The sequence below is a fragment of the Perna viridis genome, chromosome 6 (genome assembly GCF_037379345.1).
Source record: "Perna viridis isolate PV_CMFRI_1.1 ecotype Kerala chromosome 6, ASM3737934v1, whole genome shotgun sequence".
Lineage (NCBI taxonomy): Eukaryota > Metazoa > Mollusca > Bivalvia > Mytilida > Mytilidae > Perna > Perna viridis.
In genome coordinates, this window is record NC_142450.1 from 48,057,881 (window position 1) to 48,084,508 (window position 26,628).

A 26,628-nucleotide genomic window follows, 5' to 3' on the forward strand; every position below is an offset into this window, starting at 1 on the left:
TTTTATCTTTTATGAATATTTTAACTTTATTTTGGGGCCTTTTACAGCTTGCTTTATGGTATGGGTTTTGCCCATCATGGAAGACAATCGGAACAACTTGGCAATTTCCGCTACACTAAAAAATAATCTCTTCTTGAAAAAAATTGCCGGAATTGTAGTTATACGCGACTCAAAGTAGTTCTATCCACCAGGAAGATTGAGCCCCCTGATGAAATCAAAAAGCACCACCATCCATGATCCAACCAATTGGAACTATTTCCGCTACAAATAAATATTATAACAAAAAAGACCGAGAAGTTCCGGTTGGCCATCCAACATAAGCTACGGATAATGCTATTTAGATTCTGAATACAGCATAAATAATGCTATTTAGAATCTGAATATAACAAATAATATCGATATTATTTTCTCTTTGTTTGTTTACAATCATTTTATTTGACACATACATTTAAATATTACGACATTTGTTGTTTGACTTTTGGCGGGAAAAGTGTTTTAAGTCAATATTTGGCAACGAAAAGTGTCAAACAACGGCCAATCACCTATATAAATATATTTTTACGCAAATGTTCGGTTTCCATTATGTTTTCCAATTCTTCAATAAGCATTCCACATATGATTTGTGCGGTCCTACTTAAGTACACCTGCACACTGAGAAACGTATACACCTGCCGGATTGAATAGTTGAATTTAGAAATAAAATCAATAAATATGAATAAATGCAATGAAATGAATACATTTATCTGCTTTTTGTGTAGTAATAGTTTTTCAGGTAATCAGAAATGGAATTTTAGTTATAATTTGTAAATGTGTGTGAAGTCGGATACTGTTTGACTTGATTAAATTTCATACTTCAGAAATCAATATAAAAGATTGACATACAGTTTATACATATTAAAAAAAACAGTTCTTAATACAACATATTTAATATATGTAATGTGGGAAATGCTAATGTATTAGAACAGTTTTATTTTACATCATGTAGTCTTGGAATTTTTTTCGTGCTACAATTTTCACATCAATAACCTCCAGTGCTTTGAGCATTTTGATTCTATTCATTCAACAAATGATCTGAGTCCCCCTCCCCATCGGGAAGAAAATGGTCTGTGTCTAAAATCAACACTAAATCAATGCATAAGTAAAGCTTGCCATATACAGGAATGTAATTTACAAAATCTTTGCCTTCCTCTTACATGTAATACCTTAAATTTTGTAATTTTAGATGAATGTAACTCTAAAACGGTTACTAAGCTATAAACTAGCTCGGCACTAATCAATTATCAGGTCTATTACATCAGTTAAAAAACCAACTGTTACAAGACATCGTATCTTACCAGTGATCATCCTAAATAAATACATGTACCTTTAAAACATAGTAGCAGAAAGCCCAATGCATTGGAATAGAGAGGTTATCATCAACAATGAAGACAATTAATCATCAAAACACCACTTCATAATGATCGATATGACGGGTGATAACAAAATTACGGAACTGATAAAATCTAGGCAGTTGTAAAAAAAAAGTTTTGTATAACAAATGACAATATTAGGGTAAAAACCAGAAAATTGGAAACCACCGCAATGGTCCTGACTTGGTTCAGGCATTTCAAAATGAAAGGTGGGTTCAACCAGGTTTTATAGCACGACAAACCTCCTGCTTCCAATATGGTTATTTCCGATCGGTATATATTTCAACACAAGCGGGCAGCATGAAATTGCTGCTAGTCTCAGTCAGTAAAATCAGTAGTCCAAACAGTACAGAAGATATGAACAATACATAAGCGAATATTAAAAGAACCAAGTCCAATATAAATTAAGTAAACCCAAGCCACGAGTTTCAAAAAGTCCTGAACTTTGTTGGGAAGATATGTCAAGTTCAAGATGAAATATTATTTGATATCAGTAAAAATCAGTAATTTCAATTGGATAAAACCTTTTCACGTGGAATTAATCAATCTGCAGTAAAAGGTTAACTGTAAATACCATGATGAGATAATGCCTTCTGGTTACGAGTTAAGATATATATCCCTTTATTTAAAGAGTAATCAAGGGAACCAAGGATATAGGGTAGTCAAAAGAATGTAATCCAGGGACAAAGACCAGACATGGAAAACAGACATACACAACAAAGAACATAAAGTAACTAAAATCATACATACAAAGTAACAAAAGCGAATGAGCAACTCGGACTCCACTAAAAACTGGGAGCATGGACCAGGTGCACCGGTAGGGTAAGCGTCCTCTGCTTTTCTAGAAACACAAACGCATTCGTGATCAATCAGTTGTCAATGTAAATATGGCAAACCGCCCGTCTGCTCCTGACGCAGAAACACGATTTGCATCTTTTAAATCACATTTTCTTCAATGAAATAAACACAATAGTTGCTTATATTACCATGATAAATTGACAGCCATAGGACCAGCGATATTGCCTACAAACATAATAATGCTCACGACTGTGTCTCCAGCGTTATTGTGGTGTCATCATAAGGAGCCAGAAGAGTCCCCACTAGCTCTGACATACCTAAACAACCGAGAAATATTAACACCATATGCAGTATATTACTTTACAAGAATGGGAAACTTAATTTTAAAATCAATTGGTCATAATTTTTGTACTAATATGACTACTGTCGTCAAATTCGAGGGGAAGGCCTTAAAATGACGCGGAAGAAGCTTACTCCAGCAGTGCTAGAGGTTGTCCGGCAAGCTATTTTCTGACTTGGTGCCATATCCTATGGTGGAACGGAGGAAAGGAGGGTCCCATCCTCCGTGTTACGTTGTAGAAGTAGGAGAAACCAGTGTCAGCAGTGTCTAATTTCTAGTTTTGGTGGATAAATAAACGGAAGCCATTCTCAAAATTTAGGATTATAAATTGGGAGAATGTCGTCAATATACCGATATGTGAAATTAAAGGTCTAGCCTCTTTAACCTTTTTGTCTTTCACAAGAATTTGAAGATACACATGTATTCCGATTCATGAGAATAAAGAAACAGATTGGCTAGGAGAGGGGTACAATTAGTTCTCTTTGGAATGCTGATACTTTGTTGAAAAAATTGACAAATATGTTGTCGAGAAGAAACCCTAGTATACTGATCACCTGTTGCTCGGTGTAGCAATTTTTTGTCTTTGTAGTGATTATGTAGAATCGTTGCCTTAACGACAAATTTGTGTGAAATATCATTCTTGCAGTTAAGTGCTTTGTCTATAATTTCTTCAAGACGGGTTTTCAAATTAATTTATCATGGGGCATGGTTGCATGTATATAATGTTGAAAAGTTAAACGATTTAATAGAGTTAACTTCAGCGAAGCCGGAGCGAGATTTAAGATCGTCTAAAATTTATTTTGAGTTTTTTTTCAGAATCCACATATGGTTAACACCACTACGCGAGTAAACAGTTTCTTTAAACATTGAATATCACTTCACACAACAAGTTCCAATTTGACTACCATAATCGGCACGTACATTCCATTTATGTAGCGGAGTAACTCCCGGGGGTTCAAATGGACATAGCGGAATGCCTGCAGGGGCGGATCCAGACATTTTAAAAAGGAGGGTGCCAGCGGGGGTTTCTCAGAAAACATTATTGTCGTTATTTACCATTTTTGGGCGTTAATTTTACACACGAAAAGGCCAACCCATGCACCCCTGGATCCCCCACTGGCCTGATATATATATATATTTTTTACATTTTTGCCCCAGGCAGGGGGCTTGAAAAAGCAGGATATTTATATTGATCATGCTGCCACACTATCCGTGTTGCCATTGTGCACCTCTTATTTTTTTTTTTTTTTTCATCTGAATAACTTCTGGGATTTCCTATATGTCTTCTAGACAGGAGAGCGGAGTTTTACCTTGTGAGTATTGCTCACAGCAGAGACCTAGAAGTCAACTATAACAATCATTGATCATTTTTCCAATCAATTTTATAAGAAGTAGACAAATATTCTTTTGATGCTAAGTAAAATTTGATTACACCTCAAATACTTTCAATCCTTCCGAGTTTTAGGTCCTCCCCGTAGTTGACATTTTGGCGGGAAAATTTACAGTGCCTGATGCATAGTAGAAAAACGATCGTTGGTGCTTGTGTCCAGGTAACAAGACATAAAGCATAATCCCAATACTTTGTATTATCTTTTCCTTGAATAACTGATAAAAAAAATCCCTAAAATCATGCCTATGTATTCTAAAGAAATTAGGTCTGGAAGCCCGGTCCACATTTATACTGTATCTATTTATGAGACGTTATTATACCCCCTCCGAAAACGATGTTTTGGGGTATATAGGTATAACCTTGTCAGTCTGTCTGTCTGTCCCATGAAACTGTGTGGTGTACATTGTAATATAACCACATTGAGATGTGTATATGTGCACAATTTGGAATTTATGTAAACTTGGTCTCATGCGATAATTGTTTACAACTCTTCCTTAACAACTTGCAAGATGGTTTTGAAACAGGATAGAGTTTAAGATAATCATATGGGGATGTGCATGGTGTGGGGATATCACCCCTCCTTCAAGTCCAAAGTACACTCCCATTTTTTTGGGTGAAGTCCCAAGTACAATTGTACTTTTTGGTAAAATCCAAATTCCATGAAATTTGATGTGCAAAGTGCGGCTGTTTTGAAATGTTGAGTCCATGGACTTTAGTGCCTGTCTAAAGTACACTCTAAAAATGACCAGTATCCCAAGTCCAAAAGGGGGAGGGGGGTGATACCCTCTGGTGTCTGGTAAAAGGTAAAGGTAAATTTTATTTAACCTGGGTGAAAACATGTGTGTACAGTTCAACAATTAACATGTCTCTGTATAGCTTTTAACTGACTTAGATTTACAACCACTTGGCTAATATGAACTTGCCACATGGTCACCAGGCTTGTTGGGGAGCAAAGCCTGATATTCCAGCCTGGAAAATCAGTAAAACCCCCAGGCTAGGGTATAGGTACCTGGAAACCTAGACCCATGTTTGGCTTGAACTTGCAGCGATACCGACTTCATGATTTAAAGTCCAGTGCCTTAACCACTTGGCCACCCTTTTTGTTTATAGTTTATGTTTCGAAAATGGAAGCAAATTGTGTGTCAAAAGTGCTTATTCTGTTTGCCATAAAAATTGTGTCCAATATGAATCATATGTCCACCTTGATCCCTACTTGTAAATGTTCAGGGTTCATTTGGCTGCGGGGGTATTAATTAGTTATGTTAGGGCAATGTCTAGTTTTTCTAAGGCCAAAAAAAAAATATGTCTGTTTCAGGTTTCCCAACCGACCCTAATTTTTTCTCCTGACCCTGGCACTAAAATATAATAACTGCTGTCACCAAGAAAGCTTCCAAATAGACTGATTGAATAATTAATTCTTGTGCAGGTTCAATTACGACTTAAACAGATCATATTCAAGAGCCTTTTATCCCCCAGTCTTTGTCCAGTGTCAAACTGATAGTTTTAGACTGATAGTTTTTAACAACTAAACATTAAAAGGCTTAAGGAGGTTTGAATTTTGAAGTCCAAAACACAAAACCAGACCAAATTATTAGACATAGAAGATACATAGAACAAGACTTTGAAGAAACACATATTACAATCAACAACATGAACTTGCATTAGTTCTAGAGTGAACTCAACTGCTTAAGACAGGGTAGAGTTTCTGCTTGTTGCCACTTATTTAACAGTATCAGACATACATTTGTACATCTATAACATACAGGTCAGACATTCTTCATACTCCAGGTTTAATAAAACAAATGAATGAAACATTTTGATAACACTTTATTTATATAAATATGCATTTTTTGCTTTGTCTTTCAAAAACTACATAAATGAACAGAGAAATTTGTAACTTTTTAAAATGTATTTGCAGGTAACATTTTAAAATACAGTACATATATTTTGTTCAAAATTCCACAAAAAAATAAGTAGTGTAATAAAAAGCATGATTAATAGGTGTGTATGTTAAAAATTTAAACTCTTCTTAAAACTATACACTTTCTTGACTTAAACATGAAGCTATTTTACAAATATAGGCTCAACTTTACACAGGCAAATGTGCCACACATGAGAATCATATGGTTTGCATCATATGATTATCATATAAATCGAGCACCATATGATAATCATGTTTCAGTATACATATGATTATCGCATGATAATCATATGATAATCATATGTTTTTCACAAACATATGATTGTCATATGTTTTTAAGCCAAAATTACCATATGAGAATCATATGATAATCATATGACTATTATATGTTCAATATCATATGATTGTCATATGATTATCTTGTGATTATCATATGAATTGAGCTCCATATGATTATCATATGTGGCACATTTGGCTGTGTAGTTGAAGAAAAATAAAATGAAAAAAAAAAAAAATTAAATGAAAATGCCTACCTACCTACCCTATTTTTGGGAGGAATGTAACCCTAAACATACATTTTTTTTTTTGCCTAACTAGGAAAAGAGGTTTAAACTTATGATTTATGAAATTGGCAAGGCAAACATTAAAATATATATTGTACAGGGACAGATTAAGTTTAAGGGGTTCCACCGTTTCAGCCTATAGTGACCTCATTCTTGCCCATATTTTGCACTAAAATGAAATTAATGAAAAATATTCCAACAATTTAAGGTTGTAACCCAAAAAAAATTTTGATGTGAGGTGACAAGATTTGATTTCAATTTCATTGAAACACGTCTAGTTCTGAGGTCTATATGAAATTTAGGTGAAGAAAATTACTTTTATATAATCTTTCTGTATATAAGACTTTCTAATTGTGCAATTTCTTTGTATGTGACTGGAACAAATAGGTTTCATTTTGTGTGTTAGTACTTCTAAGTAGAATGGTGTATTAACAATATAGATGTTTTTTTTTTTTTTTAATTTTTATCTGTTTTGTCACAGTAACCTGAACACTATTTGTTCCAAAAGTACTGTGTATATGTAGAATTATCTAAAATTACTTTTCAATATTATTTGAATTTCACATTAAAATCTAATCTAATTTGCCATAGTTAGTATGGTATGTATTTGATAATGTAGATGAGTTAATTGTGACAATTTTTTTCATTTTAGGTTTTAAGTTACTAATTAGAACTTATAAACCATGAAGACACCAACATTTTGCAATAGACACAGGTTGGAAATTTCATCTTTTTGTGAGAACTGTGAGGAAGGAATATGTCGGATGTGTTATGGATTACACAAAAAACATATCATACAGGCTTTGCAGTACATTTTCCCGAAATATCAGGTACTGTATGTGGATTTATATTTGTTTATGCATTCCAACTATTAGTTGAGGGAGGGATATTGTTTTACCCTCATCTGTTCATCCAGCTGTCCCTCAATCCATACATCTGTCTGTCTCATTCACATGTTTTTGCACTTTAACTCCAAGACACTTGCAACAATTTAATTTTTCAAGTCAAGTAATTTATAAATGCAGTAACTGTTTCTGTATCAGAAGTATAAAAAGAGAAAGACAATGCATACTATTTCAGAGACATCAGAATCAAAAGACATGTCCAATACTATGAAAACAGAAAACAGAGGCAACCCAGACTTGCTATGTAGAAAACAGAATTAAATTCAATAACATATAAAAACTGTAGAAAAATAAGACAGCACACAAAAATATAAACCATTAACAACAGTAACTACCATAAGGCCACTTTTTTTTTATTTTTAGTTTTACGAATCCGCCGAACCTAATTTTTAGCAATTTGAAAAAAAAATAAAATGACTTTTGTTTCGTTTTTTTTTTGTTTTTGTTTTTTTTTTTTCTGACCGATTTGTTGCTTTGCTGTTTCAAGGAAATAAAAGGTTAAAGGTTATTGGCTTTATTTTTAGTAGTCAATCTTTGTTGCGCTTAAAAGACAGTTTTTATGGTAAAAACAACGTTGTTCAAAGTTTGTTCTGAATACTTAGAAGCAAGGAGATCCACTATAATACCCCAGAGAGATCTGAACAGCGAGCACAGGAAAGATGCATTCATGGTTCTGCATTGTTGTGTTTGATCCTGGTCTTAAAATAATTAAAAAACAAATTTATAAAGGCCCAAACTGATTCTACGATAAGCTAGGCTATATCTGACGAATTAGATCCGGATCTATTAATAGAAAAAATATATAGAAATAGTGCTTACATTAATGGACAGGCCTACAGTACGATTCATTCCTCCACAGAAGTGGCAACTGATTTGCCTGTGGGAATGATGAGTGAAATGGGGTATAAATACCTATACATTTATTGTTTGAAAAAAAATAAAAAGAATGTTCAACTCTATTTCTGTGTAATATTTAGGAAAAAGTGGAAAAAAAAAAGAAGGCAGGTCCTAGAACGTTCTGGGCAGAATATCAACACATAATTTTAAAATGGTTGAAACAATGTCAGACAGAAAGAAAACAACACAATTTCAAATGCACAAACACAAATTCAACCTATTTTGTCTTAAAACCATATTAAATATGTTCAAAAAGGTATTATCTTTAACAAAATCTTAAAAAAAAAAAATTCTAAAATGTCTCTCTCTTTTTTTTTTTTTCGTCCTCCTACTCATGACTATGGTGAAATAATTTTGTAAAACTAAAAATTAAAAAACAATGGCCTAAATTAAAACTAGGACTGACATCTAGTGCAGACCAGGCTCTGGAAGGGTAAGCATGTCCTGTTCTAGCAGTAGCACCTGTCGAAGTAAGTTAGTAAAAGCTGGTACAGATATCATATAGGTATGAAGATCTGGGGTTGTCAATTCTGTACAGCATGAAAACTAACTGAAGATATCTTTAGGTCTTATCAGTCAAACAGATTGTGATGATGACCATAAAACTTCAGTTTTAACAAAGACTGAGCATGTGAGGATTTTATTAATTTATGTTCATTACTACAAGTATGGCCACATAGAGTTGTTCATGTTTTAATTCTCTATCATTATTATTAGTATTTTCACTGTTAAAACCTGAGCAAATCAGTTTTGTGGCAATCTCTATTAAGATATTTGTCTCCATTGTATTTCTCAGTTGAGTTCAGTAGAAGAACCTCCCAAGGAGAAACTTTCAGATTTAAGCTTCAGTATTAAATGGAAACTTTTGCAAGTATGAGTGTGCACTTATAAATTTTTATCGCAGAGGTTTAGGGGTATGGTTTTGTTTGCTATGCATAGAATTATATCTTGGACCTGTCAAATTCTTTATTTTCTTCTTCAGTCACTGGCTATTAATGAGATGATACCAAAGCTGATACAAAGACATGCTGACTTAGAAAATATTTGCTCCATTTGGGAAGCAAAGGTGCACAGCATCAAGGTTAGCTGGGTGTGGTCATTAGTGTTGGATCCAGAAAAAAATTGGGGGGGGGTGGTCCAAACAAGTCATTTGGCTTGATTTTTGCAATCATTGAATCAGTGGAAATGTCCAGTTCCAACAAATGAGTACCTTCTTCCAATATTTTGTTTTTGTTCATGTTGTGTGTTTATTTTTGTTGTTCTTTTTCTAAGAAATGCTTTGTAGGCTGGGCAAGTGCTCAGACCATATGTAATTATAAGTGATTTAATGACAAAACACCTGTAATCAATTGTCTGTTCAAAATCAGAAAATGTAACTGCATATTCAACAGAGTACATTGATATTTTAGGGTAGGGTTAATGTTAAACAGAGTACATTGATATTTCAGTGTTGGATTGATGTTCAAGTTATTAGATTTTATCCTTACTCTTAGTTGTTTTGTATAACTGTTTATTCAGAGAAAAAAAGTTCAAAATGAAAGGTTTGTAAGCAGTCAACTGAACTCCATCAAAAAAACTCTTGAGAAGAGGACAAATCTTCTATTAGATAAAATCAGGAGGATGGCAGTTAATGAAATTGATGATTGTGAAAAAGAGATCACTTACGTTCGTGGAATAATAAGTAGTGTAAAGGACTGTAAATCTAAAGCCAACAAACTTGCTGACTCAGATGATTCATGGTATTTAATGGTAATTATTATACAGTGAAATATATCTTGTCTAAACCAAACCCCCTTTGGGCTAAAGGTATTGTTAGGCTTTTGGGGATTAAGACCTGATCTCAAGAGCAATCAGATTTTTCACATCAAATGCTGTATTGTAGATATATGTATATCAATATAGAATGCGACAGCTCTGACACTGATTAGACTTTTTAATCGTCACAATTGTAGCAAGCCCAAATGGACAAGTTATGACATTGTGGGTGCTTTTAAGTCTTTGAAACAGTGAATGTCACAGTAAATTTGACATTACATTGATGAATGTTTTGGAAAAAAAAATAATGAACATGTAAATAACTTGAGCTGTTAGCTGATAATAATATACCGTGCAAGTAGGAAATGTTGCAATTACTAATCATTGTGTCCAGACCAAATATGTTAGTTATTTTTATATGAATTCTCAAGGTGACAGATGCTTTTCTTTGGAGAAAGCTTAACCAGTTGGAATTGAATAATTCTTAGTTTTCTTACTTTTGGGAAGCTTGTCCATCAGATAGGCTACTTATCTCAGCAAATGTTGAGGGAACCTTCAGAAATTTTGGAAGGTTTTTTTTTTTTTTATTGGAGTCCAACTTTCGGTTCAAATTGAATTTCTTTTCTTTTTTGTTGTTGTTGTAAAGGGTAAACTTAGGATTTTGTAAATGAGATAAATTTCTATTTTTGATAAACATTCACAACTTGATTTACTATTATTACTTGTGTAAAATTAAAGAAAAATCTACCACTCAATATGAAAAACTGACCTATAGTCTCTGTCCAAACCAAGCCAAGGAACGTATTGAACTCAGATCCCTATGGAACGAGTTAAATCTGGAAAGCTCACAAGATAAAAAAAAATGCAATAGTCCACACATACAAAACCAAAGTAGAACAGACTTAATCTGAACACTCAGCTCCAGGGGTCATAGTGTCATCATTGCATTCATTGTCAATACTTTGGTTTTTGTTTGGAGAATTGGTATTTTGGGCTTTTTCAGATCCTTTCAGTACTCAGCTTGTATTGTATAGACACTGATCCTCCTGTTACAAATTGTAGTTATTTTGGATTGTTCTTAATTATATGACATGTTTTCATTTGGTAATTAAGTCATACAGAGGACTGAGTAAAAAGGTGTCAATGATTGAGAGATTTGTGGTAGAATGTATGGAGATGGAACCCGAAGCAAGGATGGGACTCGGGGAGCTGGAGCTCAGTAGTACAAAGGAGTTATATTTCCAGATACACAAATTGGACATTAAATCACAGAGAAGGACCCATGAAGAGCAGCATAAGACTGCTGATAATGAGAAAAGTAGGTACATGTCTGGACTTAATTTTTTGTATTATACCAATTATGAAAGGTATGTTTCTTATACTAATCACCTGTTTACAAATAATTCATATACTCTGTAATTTTAGTCTAAACAAGTTATGGTTATTCATTGGAAGTATGTGTGGATCCATTTGTTTGGCCATAGAAAAAAGAACCGACATGGTGAAATGTAACAAATACACCAGTGTATAACTTGAATACAAAATAGTAAATACTTTCAGAGATCACCAAAAGGTCTTCAATAATTGTAAACACACCTTAAAGTAAGTTCTGAAAGGGATTGACAACGAAAGATCACAATTTTTCAAAATCAAACTTAAAAGTAATACAGCGACATAAAGAGTAATAAAACAACACAAAGACACATTAATGACCAACATCTCCTGACTGTAGAGGACAGGCACATGAAATCTGTGGTGTGGTCAAACTAATTTTATTAGGCTATGTACAATGAAAGGGATACTCATCTATTACTGAATTTAATGAAACTTTATGTAAATTAGGCACATTAGACAGTTTTCATGAAGCAAAGGAAATAAAAAGCTTTTAAGTCCCTGATGTTGTTGATGACTTCTTGCATTTGTAATTTCAGTACTGTACATTGGATATGAATTGGATAATTATATATTACTAGACAAACTTATGCTGCTAATTGGTGGGGTAGAATAGTCAATTCTAGACTCGTTCTAGATCAAAATGTTCCTCTTAAATACCGTATTCCTGTGTTCTACGCACGTTTTTTTATTTGTATGAGAATGGGAAGTTAACATTTCAGATGAAATGATAGGTTAGCATTGAACTTTCTGTAATATAGCTGAGAAACACCTTGTCTCTTTGTTGTTGTGATTGAGAAATAGTTATCATAGTTAAGGAGTCACCCGATATTACAACTTTGCTTGAAGTTTGCCGATCTTTGCTAATTAATGAACTGTTGTGTTAAACTTCAAAGTTCAAAAGTAAACATTACAACACAAGCTCTGATACATTTTTAAAACCAACATCAGCTTTAAAATGTTCTAAAATGTCAAGTATATTTTGGGAAAAAGGAATGCACTGATTTTGCTAGTAATATACAAATGTACGATGTGTCAAAAGATGTGAAATGGAAAAGAACATAAACGTATATTATCAATCAACCTAAAATCTTCAAGTTACAGCTCACTAAAATATGTGATTTTTTAAATTCTGAACCAAGTCCATACAGATACATATACCTATGCCGGTTTTATGGTGAAAATAAAAAAAAAATCACTGATTGATTGGGAGTTAAGTTTATTAGAGCATTGAAATCGCCTGGATGTTGAAAGCAAGCCAAAATTAGTGGCATAGAGTATTTGGCGATTAGCGAATTTGAAGATTTCAGTCTTTGATTTATGTTTAAACCTTTTTAAGCAGGTCATGCTTATGTTGATACTCCTAGTTAAGTGGTAAGTAAAAGCCTGAAGTCCTAAGCACTAGGAGTATCATGTATGAAGTAATTACATGTACTTTTTTTTTTTTTTTTCAGAGGAGAAAAGTGATATCAACAATTTAAGGTAATATTTACATATAGATAATATTTCGAATACAGTGGATTTTTTAAAAAATATAAACTGTTGATCATGCATACCATTTTAAACTGAAAACCCTGTCAACATTTTTCTGTATGCAACATATTGTTGAGATTATCATGATGCCAGGAATACAAAATATGTTTATAAAGCAAATGTGTACTGGTATATATTGAAATATTCTGATATTAAATTATGTCCCCTGTTTATCGCTTGAAAATGGATGGAAACATTTAATTACAAATGGAGGTCTTTAAAATGGATATTCTTGCTAACTGTATTTACATATAGCTTAACAGATGTGATTGATATTTTGATTTTTACAGGAAAAGAAAATTTAAGGAGTCAGACTTGGATGTTACTTCATCCTCAAAAGTACAACCTGCAAAAAAAGTCAGAGAAGATTCAAAGACAAGGAAAGAAACATCTAGAAATCTTAAAGGCAAGGGAGATAATCAGAGGAAACCACAACAGAAACCTAAGGTGGTAAAGCAATGTAACCTTAGGTGTAAGAAAGACCTCCAGAACTCCAGAACCAAACAAATATATCTAGATCTTGACAAGAGAGGTATTAATGATAACCGTACAAGAGGTAACCATCAGAGGCCGACCATATCATATGATGATTTCAATATGTTCTCAGATAACTATGGCAACATTGATCTTCTAGTCAAGGAACAATCACCAAAGCAGTACATTAGAGATAAATCTAATTCATCACACAAACTACCTAATAGTAAGTCTGCTTCCTTCCATGGGGTAGGGAAATGCTTCCAGATCACCTCTCATTGTTCACATACTTTTTCAAATGAACAAGAGAAAGAAAGGCCTTCAACTTTAAACAATTATCAAGACATGCAAGATGTGCCAGAGAATTGTACCTGCAGTGAGGAATCAGATTATAGCAGTGAAGAGGAGAGCTCCAGTGAGGAAACAGATTCTTCAAGTGAGGAGAATGATTCAGATTATGAGACACTGAAGACCAATATGGATACAAAAAACAACTGTTTGTCCAATAACAACAAAGTTACTAACAATAATGATAATCAAAATAACATTTCTACCAATAGCAACCAGAATAGTTCTCTGTTCATTAATAGGAGCAAAAACATTCTAAATCTTTATAACAATACCCAAGTTAGTGTAGTACATGTAGCTATAGAGAACTGTCACAGTAATGAAATGAATGTTGATAAAGAACAGTTAGTGAATAATATAGATCTAGAGAAAAGACTACCTGTCAGTAACAATAATAGGATTACTACTGACGATAATCAGAATTATGTTCAGTCACAGAATGGTCAAGAAACCAGTCACAGTGTGTGTGACATATCAAATAGAAATATAGTGGCTGCTGAAAGATGTCTGACAGATGAAGCCAATGTGGACATACCATCACAAAATAATACTGATAAAGATGTCAGACCTCAGCAGGAAAAAACAGGAGACAACATTACTTTACAGGATATAACAATCAAGAAAGAACCAGTAGATAAGGGATATGAGAAAGCCTGGAGAAGTCAACAGATAAAACAGGAAGTCCAGGATGATTATTATGGCAAGTCCTTTTTACTTCTTTGTTAACAACTTTTCCAAAATCTTCTCCTCTGACACTTGACTGATTGGAACCAGACTTGGTATGTATATTTCTTGTGGTATCCTGCATTGAACAGGTGTGGGTATTTTTGATACGTCAAAAACATGGCCTCTGTTACTACAGTCCTCGACGTTAGCCACTAGCCCGAAGCCCGGGGCTAGTAAAATCAGCCTCGGGCTAGTACAGTTAAAATGTCCGTAGCCCAACCGGGCTAGTCAGATTCGAGTTGTGAACGTGTAAGATTAAAGTGTTTCAATGACCTACAGTACGTTGTTGTGTTTACATTCTGTTCGAAATATAATTACAAAGTTACGACAATGTCACTATTGTTTATTTTTGTCATTATTTACTTTCGCGACCTTTTGTCCTTTCGTGTCAAATCATTCCGAGTTAAACCTGACGATATCTGAAAACTGGGCATTAATTAAAAACAGCAATATGCCGCAACGTTTATTTTATGTTAGAGTTACTATAAAAAACGATGATTAAAAGTAAAACTAAATAAAAACTAATCGATTTATATAATAAAATCTTTCACAAATACTTGTAGGACAACATAATATTTAGTTGTCAAATTAAAATTACTGTGGTTCTTATTTTGATTTGAGGGTCGTTGTTGTCCGTCGATAGTTTTTGGTATTTAAATTTTAGCGATGTCAATCAAACTCCTCGGATAATTTGCATGTCATTTTTCATTGATAAATTCTTTATTTTTTTTTAAATTTTTCGGGCTATTAGTTTTGAGTTTGGGCTACCAAAAATTCAAACTTGCTAGACCAAAGGGCTACTGGACAAAAAATTTGAAGGCAAGGACTGTTACTAAAAGTAGAACGTAGGGGTCAGACAGTAGTTTTTGCATTTATCTCCAAAACTATTAGGTTTAGCCAAATTCTGACATTGGTTAAAGTGTTCAGCGTAATAAAATCTATCTGTGGTGAAATTTTCATTTTAATCTGTTAAGCCATGTTAGAGTTATTGCCCTTTTTAAACATTTTTTGCTATTTTTATTGTTATTTCTTTCAAAAATCTTCTTCTCTGACTCTACTTGACCAATTGGAACCAACCTTGGTATGAATGTTCCTTGGGGTTTTCTTGCAGAGAATAGGTGTGGGGATTTTTGATTCGTTGAGAGACATGGCAGCTGTTACTAGAAAAAGAACATAAGGGTCAGACAATAGTTTTTTGCATAAATCTCCAAATTTGCAAGGTTTAGCTAAATTCTGACATAGGGTAAAATTGTAAGCATGTTAAGATCTATCTCACAGTGGTCAAATTTTCATATAATCTGTCAAGCCATGTTAGAGTTATTGCCCTTTATGGATGTTTTTTTGGCTATTTTTAATGTTATTGCTTTCACAAATCTTCTTTGACACTACTTGACTAATTGAAACCAAGCTTGGTATGAATGTTCTTCAGGTTTTTCTGCATAGAACTGATTTTTGATCTGTCAAAAAACAAGGCTGCCGTGACTAAAAATAGAACATAGGGGTCAGACAGTAGTTGTGCATATTATATAACCAAATCCATTAGGTTCTTTCAATTGATGAAATGATCCTTATGATAAGTCCTACCAAAGTCTTCTTGAGTCAAAATTGTTTGACAACTCCTTGTTAAATTTATTTATTTATTTACCTTGAAAGGCAAAAATTAAAACGAGGGGAGTGATTCAGGCTCCTGGGAGCCTCTTTGTTGTTTTTTCGTTTTGTTTATTGTATATATAGTTGACAAGCTTGATCTCATGCAACTTCTGTGATAAGATGGTTTACCAAATAAGGGAACCTTATATCATTGAATGCCTATTTGATCATTTGATAGATATATAATATAACTGACTGAAGGTCTACATGTAATACAATAATTCAGATATAAGCTTCCTTTGGTTATTCATTGTTATCCACATTTCTTTAATGGGTACAGGAAATGGGACTTTTAATACAGATTTGTTTTTCTAGTTTTAGTTATTTTGTAGAACTTCTTATATAGTTTAATAAACAAGATCTTTTAATACACTCATGATTTTAGTTCATATTCATAGAATGTCTTGTTTTTGTGTTTCTGTATGATAACTTTCGAAATACACTTCTTGTGAAAAGTGAGTAAGTAAACAGTCTTAATTTTCTTATTGTATCTTTTGTTGTAACACTTAATTTATTAATTATACCTATCACAAATAGAGTTAATCAGGGTATATATATGAATCACCTTATCTGTCTGTCTGTCAGTTTTGACATTGCCTGTTAGCAAACAACCTCCTCTTTAACTGCAGGATGTATGTTGATAAAACTTAAGTAAGATAAGGAAGCATATGAGGTACCAGTATCATATTGCATATCCCTGAGTGGGTGTACGTCAAAACATGGATGCTATAAAAATATAGTGCATTTTCTTTTTGCCGCTCTACAAACTAATGTTTTGTAAAAAAATATGAACAATGACGTATAAAATAGAGCAAACATCACACTGTAAGATGAAGAACTTTTAAAAAAAAAAATCTAACATAATAACATAAAAATGTTCCACTGAAAAGGTTGGTTTGGTGAGTGCAAAATGAAAGTGAAAGTAGGGATAATGGCTATTTATAGTTCAAGGCTGCTTTTCTGTCCAATCTTCGTGGACTCACCCTATTTTCTTTGCGGGAAATTATTTTGTCACATGTCCTTAGAAATGCTACATAAGTGAAAGTTTTATTGAATCAATTTACATATTTTTTAAAAAATCCTAAAAATATGCACTTCACTATAGAAATCTATGGAAAAATTAATACGATACTGAGACCATGAATTGTGTTCAAAGGAAGGTAATTGCCAATGTACTGTATGATAACTGCAAAGGGAGATAATCTATTTTAAATTTTAACATGGTCAATCTTCTAAGGGCAACTCCTCCTATACCACTTTAGAGTTACATCCTTTTCTGAGTCAGCTTACAGTGTATTTAATCATGTTTATTGTTAAGTCATTTAGTAAGTTTTGTATATGTAGGTCAACTTGGAACTGGTACCAACAGTTTTATAAAAGTAAAAACAGAGAAAGCGGACCCGGAACTGAGTTCTAGTCAACTTAAAAATGATGCAATAAAGAACAAAACCCTTGGTAATGTAGGTCATGGTGACTCTGAGACTGTGGTATCAGAAAAAACAGAAGTTGATAATAGTGGAGATGATGCAACTGTAGAAGGTATTCAGTCATTTCTAGAAGAAAACAGGGTGCATGATAATGATACAGTAGATACTGTCTCCTCATTAAATATGGAAAATGAACAATGGAATGGCACTAGACTCAGATCAGAGGATGGAAATTTGAAAGATAACCATTATAGTGCCTCAATGTCTGAAAATTTTGACAGCAGTGGAAATGATGCAGAAAAACTACCATCCCATGAAAATAGGTCTAAAGATACTGATGGTCAGTCTTGTCATGTGGCCGAGACGCCATCACATGATAAGAGTACAGATGGTAATAATAACAGGAAGGAGTGTGGGAAGAAACTTTATCAGAATCTAAAAGTCACTGTACACAATGATTACCATGATAAAGATGAAGAAGAATCTGATTGTAGTAAGTCATTAACAATAATTTCACACAGAACAGTGACATTTATGACAGTTGTTAGAAATCTTGTTTGACAGTCATATCCAATTTATTCAACTTAATTAGATTGTTTTCTTAAGTAAGAAATTCAAACTTTGTGAATGTGGCCAACAATGATATGTTAACTTATTTAAACAACTTTTGATACTTGTGAAGTCAGAACACTAGATCTTGCCTATATTGATTCTTTCAATTTAAGGGTTGGTAGAAGCTGTCAGAAACTCAAAATATCAGGTGTAAACATTAAAACTATTGTGATATAGAACAATTTAAGCTCGTTATAATCCTAATACATGTATAAATACAATCATTTAATTAGATCAATGCATCATCTTGTTTAAATAGTACTGAAGTCATCATAGTTAATTCCTTTGCATGTACAAGTAAAACTTTGCTTTTTAGAAACAGAAAGCAGATCTACGCAGACCAAGGTGATAGATCATGTTACTACTGACTGTCAGACAGAGTGTATTAGAGGTACATATGTTTAAGGTTGAAAATATTAATACTGCGGTTGTTGTTATGACTGAATAGAACTAAGTTTGAACATTCTCACAAAAATATTATAATTGAGTGTCAGTCCCTCCCCTGACTGCCCCCACCCTCAATTTTGATGTATTAGATTTATCTTTCATGGAATTGAAAAGAATGTGAGAGCTGATTCTTTTTTTAATTGGAGTTATCTTTCTTTGAATATTTTTTTTTTTGGTACTATGTTTAAATTTCATTTTCAATTATTTTTCCGTTTTCCGGCCAAGGGGTATTTGTCTTAAAAATCTTTTTTTTTTTTATTTATTGAAGTTATCTTTCTTGGAATGCTGAAAATAATAAGAAATTTCTTTTATTTTGAGATTATGTAGTGTAGATAAATATTGAATTTGAGTTTCACCTGTTGTTTCTAGGTGATGATTTGCAATTTTCCATGTGTCCATGGATATTATGTACAAAACAATGTGGAGTATTCATTAAAAGTTCCATTAAATACCCTGTTTTTAGGATGGTAATTATATGATCATTTCAGCTGTTCATACTTTCATTATAGAGGTACTGAAAGGTTATATCCTTCAAATGAGGGCTCAAAGACAACAGCAGGAATCATTTGGTCAGGGTATTCCAGTTGTCTCTGCTTCAGGACATAGCATTCCAGTAATCTGTAACAAACAGCTGATACAACCAGCAGCTCCAAATCCTGTTCCATACCCTGCCCAAAGTAGTGTTGTCTTCAATCAAGCCAGCACAGGCCAATTTTCAGCAAATGTTGCTCAAATTAATCCAACTCCGATAATGTCAGACTATCAGCAGGGAAATCGGCTGTCATCACATGTATCACCCTATGTTATGACTAACAATTCTGGGATGAGACTGAACGGCAGCGGTATATCATATCCGATGACACGGCAGCAACATTCCCAGTGGCTCTACCAAGCAAGACAACAACTTACTGCTAATTCTGTACCAATCTCCAGCTGGTATCAGGGATACAGTTACTACAATCTGCCACATGGATATCCAACTCAGCTCAACTACAAAACTACGACTAGTACAATTGACAATACTCCTAGAGTAAGGTCTAATCCCAAAAACTTACTCAACTGCACATCTGTATCTTCAGGACAAAATGCTTTAAACAGCATCAGTGATCCAAAGATAATCCCCAACTTTCCTGTAAAATCTAACTCAGAAGATAGTGTTCCTACTGCAAGCTATAATTCACAGACTAAACATAACTCTTTTGCTGAACCTGATATAGAAGATGACCATGCATCTAGTGAAAGCTGTGATGGAACTTCTATACAGAATGTTAAAGCTAAAAGTTTTCTGTACGACAAGGAAGAAGATAAAGACCAAGCAGTAAAAACTGATGAAACAGTTGATGATGAACAATCAGAGAGTGAAACTGATACTGATTCAGGTAAGCCAGTAATGAAGAGTAATTAATAAGGTGAACATATTATATCTGAATGGTTTTTAGTTTCTAAGGCCACATGAGCTATTGCCATCACTTGTCGTCCAATGTTGTCGTTGTCCGTTGTCATCACAAACAATTGCACAAAACTCCTCTTTTCTGGCACTACTTCACCAATTGGAACCATACTTGGTATGAATGTTCCTTGGTGTATCATGCATAGAACTATTGTGGGAATTTTTGATCAATCAAAAGCATGGGGTCAGACGAGGAAAAGGCACTTGTTTCATCCGAACCCCTGAAATCCTTCAACCTTACAGATCTCCATTTTTGTGTAAAGGAGTAATCAAGGGAACCAAGGTTATAGCGGTAATCAAAAGAATGTAATCCAGGGACAAAGACCAGACATGGAAACAGACATACACAACTAAGAACATGAAGTAACTAAAATCATACATACAAAGTAACAAAAGCAAATGAGCAACTCGGACTCCACTAAAAACTGGGAGCATGGACCAGGTGCACCGGTAGGGTAAGCGCTTGCCTGAGGTCTGAACAATCTCTTTTATAAAAAAGATGTTTGGTAGAATTCATGCTAATAACGCTTTGAATATCGTCAGTGACATTCTGTTTGTTCGAAGGATTATCGTTTTTATACATTAGATACTTTAGATTCTGAATATATTTTAAGTCTCTAGGTTGGTGGTCAGAGTTAACATTTTCAGTGAAAACCTGTTTCACTGTTTTACCACATTCAATATCATTTTGCACTTTATTTTTGGTAGCTGGCGAAGTGCGAATGTACTCTTGCTTTGTAATTCTTGCGTTCCCATTTCTATTTATATCATCAATGGGATAAGAGCCAATATAAAATGACATATTTGATAAATATTAGTTTCTCAAAATTTTAAACCTTATATGGCAAATTTTTACCAGAGATATTAATGTGTATTAATGTCTCAGTTTTTATCAACTTTGCATGTACAATTTTTTTTAAATATGACCAGGGATTTATAACTTCTTACAATTACTTCTATTTTTCTGTATTTATTCATTTTTTTATAATTCAAACAGCAAATAAATATAGTCTCTCTCCTCTTGTCCATATTTTTTTGCTTCTTGTCGCTAAATCAATTTCTTGTCGTTTCTTGGCACTTCTTGTCGGCAAAAAATTGGGTGTCATTGGGGAAAAATTGAGCCGTATTTTTTTCAAATTGGGAACTACCTCCAGGGGAAAAAGCCTTATTTCGGCAGTAATTTAAGGCAAACAATATCACTGTAAGTCCAGTGTAGAATTATTATAATATGTATTTTAAAGGTTCTTTAGAGCTTTTAATCAAAAATAAAGTTACATATATAAGTTACGAAGTACATAGCATACTGAAACACATAAGCATTACATGATACATTTGAAGGTACATATGTCAGTGATTAGTTTTATTTTTTTCATAGCTTTCATTAATATTACTTTCATTTGTCTGTATATGTTAAAAAAGATTAATTATGTAACTTTTGCATTAAACAACTATATTAGGGGTCATTATAGAATACTGTTTAAACTTTAAAATGAGAATTGACCATTTTCAATGATAATGGGAAACTATTCTTGTAGCTCAATGTTCCCAAACCCTGTTTGTTGTATAGATTGCTGATATTTTTAAACAGTAAAATTTTAGTTTAATATGACTATGGATTGTTATAGTTGAGGTTCACTTTTAAGCTTGTAAAAAAGCAAGTGTATGGAGTTTTCACCACCTCACGCCTTGAAATATTGAAGTAAAATGATTTAAACACCCCTCACCAGATTTTTAAATCATATTAATTCATGGTGAACAGAAAATTCTTCAATTCAGGCACATTTTATACACATTAAAGGAAATCTCAAGCAATCCCTAATTCATAAGCTTAGAAGATGGTGTTGGAATCAAATATATTGTATTTACTCATTTACATGACATTTTGAATAATAGATAATGTTACAAAAATGTATATTGTTGGCTACGAGCATGGTGATAGTGTGTGGCTTTAAAAGGTCTTGACAACTCGAATACAGTATTACTTTTCTATATTCAGGAAAAGAGGATGATACTCCAGTAAGAAATGACCCAGGAGATACAGTAGATAATCCAATTGATATGTGAGTTAATTATTCAGCTATGTTTAATAAGATTCTAGTTTTTCGCCTATGAAGGACAAAGCTTTTTGTACTCAAATTACATTGGACTTAATTTATAATACACAATTATATTGTCATATTCCTGCTGTCTCAAATAGGAATATCCAAGCTTTTTTTATTACACATGACGTTGGTATGCATTAAAAGTTCAAACAATTACATCCTGTCTGAAAGATTTTGAGTTGTTCATGTATTGACAGAGGATCTACATAGGTAGGATGTCACTGACCTGATTTTTTGCCTCAGAATCATGAGTTACTTTTCTTTGAGGTACTACTGTTTCATATTGAGTGTTATTGTAGTGTTGGTTTATTATACCCACCGCAATCAAAGTTTGGGGGGATATATAGGAATTACCCCGTCTGTCCACAATTCTTGTAAGTTCATCTTGTAAGATCATCAGTTGTGCAGCTGTTTATTAATATCACTAGTAGATCAAATTCTATTTAGACGACTTGAAATCTTTATTGAAGTGATGATGAGGATGTAGAAGAAATTGGATCTCTTTTGGAAAACTTCAAGGCTGGCAAACATCAAAATTTGAGATTAGTGGATGTAGCTGGATGTTTGGTAGAATTTTCCCTGGATGCCCATGGATCGCAGTTAGTACATAAGTTCTCTGTCAGAAAACAGTAAACTTTAATGCATATTTTTTTAAGAGCAACAAATACCATATGTGAGGATCATGTAATATGTTTAAATTTACTATAAACAATTGCTATTCTGATTATAATAATTAAGATTCATAAAATTTGCTTACATAGAAGATTAAAATCACTATTCATTATAGACCTGTATTTTGGTGGACACATTATGATACACCCCTTGTCTGTGCTCATATTTTACTTGTGCATTTAAATAGATATTTTATATTCCATATTAGAGTAAATGACTAAAATGGAACCAAATACCTGTTTAATGGTCGTATCCATCGTGTGCTTTAGCAGAGCTGTTAAGTGGGCACACCTGCCATGCGCTTTAGCAGGGCTGTTTAATGGGCATACCTATCCTGTACTTTAGCAGGGCTCTTTAGTGGGTATACCTATCGTGTGATTTGGTAGGGCTGCCTAGTGGGCATACCTATTGTGTCCTTTAGCAGGGCTATTTAGTGGGCATACCTATTGTGTCCTTTAGCAGGGCTATTTAGTGGGCATACCTATTGTGTGATTTGGCAGGGCTGTTGATGTATCATGCAGACATTACAGTTTCTATATGGTTATTGAATTTTCATTCTATGAAATGTGCTTAATACAATAATGGTGACCTTGAAATACGGAGAAGGTTAAACTACATTGTGTTTCTCATTTACCATTCAGAAGTTAAGACTGTTTTTTCTTTAAAAGAAATTGGAATGCAGGGCATTTTTCATAGCAAATTTTGTTAGTTACTACTTGAAAATCTGTTTTTAGTTTTCTACAATCTAAGGTTGTGCAGGCAAGCATGACTGACCTAACTTCTGTGATGAAAGAGATGCTGGACTCTGGACAACTCAGTGACCTCTTGAAAGACCATTACTCCTATCTAGTCATCAGTGCTATTATTATCCGAGCTGCTTATGAGAAGTGTAGAGATTTCCTACGATGGGTTTGTTTTGATGCAGGAGGATCTTATGTTATGCAGAAAGTATTTAGTACTGTGCTGCCGGACACACGAAGGGTGATACTACAGGAGCTGGATGGGAGCATACTCAGACTTATAAAGGATGTTATTGGACACATTGTCATTCTGACATGTATTGAAGTTATGCCTCCAATTGACCTCAAGTCCATCATTCAGATGTGCACAGAACATGTAAGTCTAAATTTTTGTCCCTTGCTGCAATGCAGAAGGGGACATGGAAATAATGTTGACCTCTCGTCTGTCCATCAAACTTGACTTTTTGATTAAACAAGTTTTACGAGAATTATGGGGCTTTCTTGAATTTGTACATGCTAGACTTTTGGGCCACCATTTTGGTTTGACAAAATGTTTGGGAGGTAAAAGACTCTGTTAAATTTGTTCATACTAAACTATTGGAGAACTTTGTGGACACTATTCCCCATAGAATGCTGTACATATTTCTTTTGAATTTTGCAGGATTGTTATTCACAAAATGTAGTTGATAAATTGCTTTAACTTTCTTTGCTGCAGCAGAGGACTTATGCAAAGCAATCTTGTTCTGTATTTTAGGTAAAAATTCATCACTTCAATCACTTCATTTTAATTTGCTGATTTTGAATGAGCAAATACTCTCTCATAATGCCTTTTATCTATTCTTGCTAGGTTTCTTGATTGAACCTTTCTATCTTTCCTACCAAATCAGTCTGTTGTATCCCCAGTCAATGAGTGGGTGGGTGGTATGTTGGAATCAACTTGTCCATCCATCTGTCATTCTGTCAGTCTTAATTTTGTCACAATTATCTTGTTTCCAAATGGATGGATTGATGTCAGATTTGGTGTGTGGCTTTATATATATGGGACATATGCTGTAAACAATTTTTTTGGTGCTGTCTGCATCCTGTATGAGTTAAGTTAAACCTAGCACGACAATATGTGTAACATCATGTGCCTAAAGTTAAACCTAGCACGACAATATGTGTAACTTCATGTGCCTAAAGTTCAACCTAGCACAACAATATGTGTAACTTCATGTGCCTAAAATTAAACCTAGCACAACAATATGTGTAAATTCATGTGCCTAACTTATGGCTTTCTTAACTGATTATTGTTTGTTTTAATGTCCCAATTTTTGTTTATAAATCTTAATTTTGAATTCCTATCGACTATGATTCACTAATTACTCTCCATTCCTTATAAAATGAACATCTTTTTTCACTCATTGATCATCAGTGTCATGGTAAGGAATATAATAGTTTATTGTTCCTTCTGGTATTTGTGAAGATGTCGATGAGTTCATTGTTGTCCAATTACTGACAACTTTTGAACTGGGTAATAAAACAGCTTTATAGGCAAAAGTTGTTAACTATAATTAATCATTGTAGGTTGAATCTTTATCCTTTAATAAGTATGGAAGTTTAGTCCTACAGAAACTTATTTCTGAGATGAACATAGCTGATGTTAGGTGTTTGGTAGAAGCCATCTTGAAGCATGGATATATTCTGATGAGTGATCAGAATGGTATTAAAGTGTTAAATCTTGTTATAATGAAAGGCTCAATAGAAACTGGACCACAGATTGTCAGCTGGCTTAAAACAAATCTGATCATGAACTGTTGTGATCAAACTAAAAGGTGAGATTTTCGTTTTATTTGGTAGTACCATGGAAGTTGTACTTAGAGTTGTCCAGTTATGTGACTGAACGGGAATTTTATTCTTTTTAATTTGTCTTTAAGGTCACTTAACGGGCCCAAATTTTTATAGTAACATCTGATATATTTGACAGCTCTGCTGATATCAAGTTTTACACACCTGCAAAGTCTATTATATATCTGCACACGTCTCTTGTAAAACTTCTTAACTTTATAGGTTAGGCATCAAATGAAAGATAAAGGGCTGCAAGGGGAGATAACCCAACTTGAGGGTTTTACATGTTTACATTTTGTTTCTGCAACTTTCCTTCAACTGCTATATATCTATTTTGATGACACTAAAGTAGTGTGCTCTAGGGCCTCTTGTTAAAAATCTGTTTAAAGTTTATTGGTTGAAGAATGACCATATGTAAATGTATAGCATGTTTAGACCTTATTTCACAGGTTTAAATTGGGCTAGTTCTTTGTATAGAGTATATTTTGCAATGTATTATAAATCTTTGACACTGTGTAGTTTGTTTTTATGAATAATTATGTTTTTTTTTTTTCAGCACTGTGATTGTAAAGTGCCTGTCAAAGTCACATAAAGATCACAGCTCAGATCTTATTAAAGAAATTTGTCTGTCCAAAGACAGGTATGTATTACTGGAATTTGGTACTTAAGTTTATATTTCCAACCATTTGGGTTTTTAGCTCACCTGGCCCAAAGGCCACAATAACTTAAAATAGAACATAGGGTCAGACAGCAGTTTTTCACATATATCTCCTAAAAGTTAGGTTTAGACATATTTTGACAGGACGAAAGTATTAAGTATGATGGGATAAGTTATGTTGTCAAATTTTTTGTAGATCTGTTGAGCCATGTTGGAATTATTGCCTGTTTTTTTACATTTTTTACTGAATGTCAATGTGTTCAACCAAAACATTGATTACAATAATTGATCACTAGACAATCATCACAGACAGGAATGAAACATCCTGAGAAGTTCCAAAAAATCCAGAATACCCCAAGTGGGTAGTGTCAGTAGGTTTTTTATTAGGTCACCTGGCCCAAAAGGCTTGGTGTTCATCATTGTGTTAACAATTTTTCAAAAATTTTCTCCTCTGACACTACCAGACCAATTAAAACAAAACTTTGTATGAATGTTCCTTAAACAAGATATTATTTGAATTTGGAAAATGACACCCATAAAATCACCCATACTAAGGGGGTTAGTCATACCAGCATGGCTAACGGGTAAGGTC

The 26,628-nt window shown here is 33.6% G+C and overlaps 1 protein-coding gene across 1 annotated transcript in view; it reads left to right on the plus strand.

Annotated features, from left to right (window-relative positions):
* Nucleotides 1-3,591: 3,591 nt before the first annotated feature.
* Nucleotides 3,592-26,628, plus strand: part of LOC148615353 (uncharacterized) — a 30,895-nt gene continuing 7,858 nt past the window's right edge. The window contains exons 1-15 of the mRNA XM_088590266.1: nt 3,592-4,097; nt 7,074-7,251; nt 9,206-9,304; nt 9,742-9,972; nt 11,092-11,296; nt 12,825-12,852; nt 13,194-14,425; nt 17,446-18,021; nt 18,457-18,531; nt 19,097-19,966; nt 22,034-22,097; nt 22,610-22,738; nt 23,546-23,927; nt 25,118-25,365; nt 25,935-26,018. Of these exons, the coding sequence (XP_088446392.1) occupies nt 7,105-7,251; nt 9,206-9,304; nt 9,742-9,972; nt 11,092-11,296; nt 12,825-12,852; nt 13,194-14,425; nt 17,446-18,021; nt 18,457-18,531; nt 19,097-19,966; nt 22,034-22,097; nt 22,610-22,738; nt 23,546-23,927; nt 25,118-25,365; nt 25,935-26,018 (4,370 nt within the window). The 5' untranslated portion in view covers nt 3,592-4,097; nt 7,074-7,104. The remainder of the gene's footprint in view (nt 4,098-7,073; nt 7,252-9,205; nt 9,305-9,741; nt 9,973-11,091; nt 11,297-12,824; nt 12,853-13,193; nt 14,426-17,445; nt 18,022-18,456; nt 18,532-19,096; nt 19,967-22,033; nt 22,098-22,609; nt 22,739-23,545; nt 23,928-25,117; nt 25,366-25,934; nt 26,019-26,628) is intronic.